This window comes from Cebus imitator, unplaced genomic scaffold (assembly GCF_001604975.1).
Source record: "Cebus imitator isolate Cc_AM_T3 unplaced genomic scaffold, Cebus_imitator-1.0 Scaffold82, whole genome shotgun sequence".
In the NCBI taxonomy this organism is placed as follows: domain Eukaryota; kingdom Metazoa; phylum Chordata; class Mammalia; order Primates; family Cebidae; genus Cebus; species Cebus imitator.
This window is the reverse complement of record NW_016107397.1, coordinates 7094204-7096000: the sequence shown is the minus strand read 5'-3', so window position 1 is coordinate 7096000 and position 1797 is coordinate 7094204. Positions and strand designations below refer to the sequence as shown.

The 1797-nt window shown below is 50.8% G+C and overlaps 1 protein-coding gene across 1 annotated transcript in view; it reads left to right on the top strand.

Moving 5' to 3' along the window:
* Positions 1-1797, top strand: part of LOC108307876 (speedy protein E4-like) — a 13304-nt gene that overhangs the window by 7114 nt on the left and 4393 nt on the right. The window contains exon 4 of the mRNA XM_037740403.1: positions 891-949. Coding sequence (XP_037596331.1) covers positions 891-949 — 59 coding nt within the window. The remainder of the gene's footprint in view (positions 1-890; positions 950-1797) is intronic.

Here is a 1797-nt window from a genome sequence, read left to right as displayed (position 1 = left end):
ACCCAGGAGGCGGAGGTTGCGGTGAGCCGAGGTGGCGCCATTGCACTCAAGCCTGGGTAACAAGAGTGAAACTCCGTCTCAAAAAAAAAAAAAAAGAAGGAAAATCCCAAGTCCAGGTACAGTAGTTGATGTCTGTGATGCCAGAATTTTGGGAGGCCGAGGCAGATGGATCTATTGAGGTCAGGATTTTGAGGAGGTCAGGAGTTCAGCCTGACCAACATAGCGAAACCCCGTCTCTACTAAAAATACAAAACTCAGCCTGGTGTGGTGGCACACGCCTGGAATCCCGGCTATCCAGGAGGCTGAGACAGGAGAATCTCTTGAACCCCAGAGGGGGAGGTTGCAGTGAGCCAATATCACACCACTGAACTCCATCCTTAGCAACAGAGCAAGACGCCATATGAAATAAAGAAATAAAAAAATAAAGAAAAACAAAATCAAAAAACAAAGAAAGCATTTCCAGTTGCGCCCTCAGAAATGTCATGTCTCTTGCTGGCTTTTCTGAACCTAAGTATTTCCATCCCTAGAGGGGGACACCAAGGCCATGGTCACACCTGATGTGACTGTCTCATGAGGAAACCATGGAAATGACTTTATGACTCTGCAGTGGTCCCTGCGTGTCTGTGGGGAGAGCATCCTGGCTTCTTCCCAGCTCTCCAGCCGGTAGATTCTCACACCCAGGGCCTCCTTCAGCCTCTTCTCAGGGCAGTCTCAGAGTGGGAGCCTCTCTCAATTGCCCAGTGAAAGTCACTCTCTCCTCTCCCATCCACCTCACCCGCGGCCACCATCCTGAGACTTTCCCTAGGGAGGCGCAGTTCTCCTGGCTGCCCTGTTTCTCCCATGGAAACTCCTTTCTGCTTCTCATGCTAACATCTGCTCTCTAATCACAGAGGATCCTGTCGTGAAAAGATTCCTGGCCTGGGACAAAGATCTGAGGGCATCCGACAAGGTAAGGTCGTTCTCCACGCAACTGTCTTCCTGTTCCAACACACAGCCTGGGGGAGGGCACAGCTTCCACACCCACAGTTCCCGTCCCCTCTCCCTCCACCAGCTCCCACCTGACGCTCTACAGTCTTATTTTATTTTATTCTGAGACAGAGTTTTGCTGTTTCCAGGCTCAGGGCAGTGTCCCTATCTTGCCTCAATACAGCCTCCACCTCCAGGGATCAAGTGACTCTCCTGCCTCAGCCTCCCAAGTAGCTAGGATTGCAGGCGTGCACCACCATGCATGGCTAATTTTTGTGTTTTTTGTAGAGGCAGGGTTTTGCCATGTTGGCCATGCTGGTCTTGAACAGCTGACTGCAGGTGATCCACCTGCCTTGGCCTCCCAAAGTGCTGTTACTACAGTCATGAGCCACTGTGCCCAGCCAGCTCCCACCGTCTTGAGACGTGACACCAACCTAGGTATTTGTTTCTTTTTTGTGGTTTTTGTTGTTGTTTTTTTTTTTGAGACAGAGTCTAGCTCTGCTCACTAGGATAAAATACAGTGGCCTCTAATTCCTGGGTTCAAGCAATTCTCCTGCCTCAGCGTCCTGAGTAGCTAGAACTACAGGCACATGCCACCGTGCTCGACTCATTTTTGTAATCTTTGGAGAAAGAGGGTCTCACTATGTTGCCCAGGTTGTTCTCGAATTTGGGCTCACGTGATCCTCCTGTCTCCGCCTCTCACAGTACTGGGGTCACAGGCTTGACCCACCACTCTCAGCTGTTCTTGGTCTTTTTATGATTTGTCAGCATCTCCCTCGGGACTCTGCTGGTTTCTTGCAGAGTGAGTGAGTGGCCCCTGCCTCTCCTAGG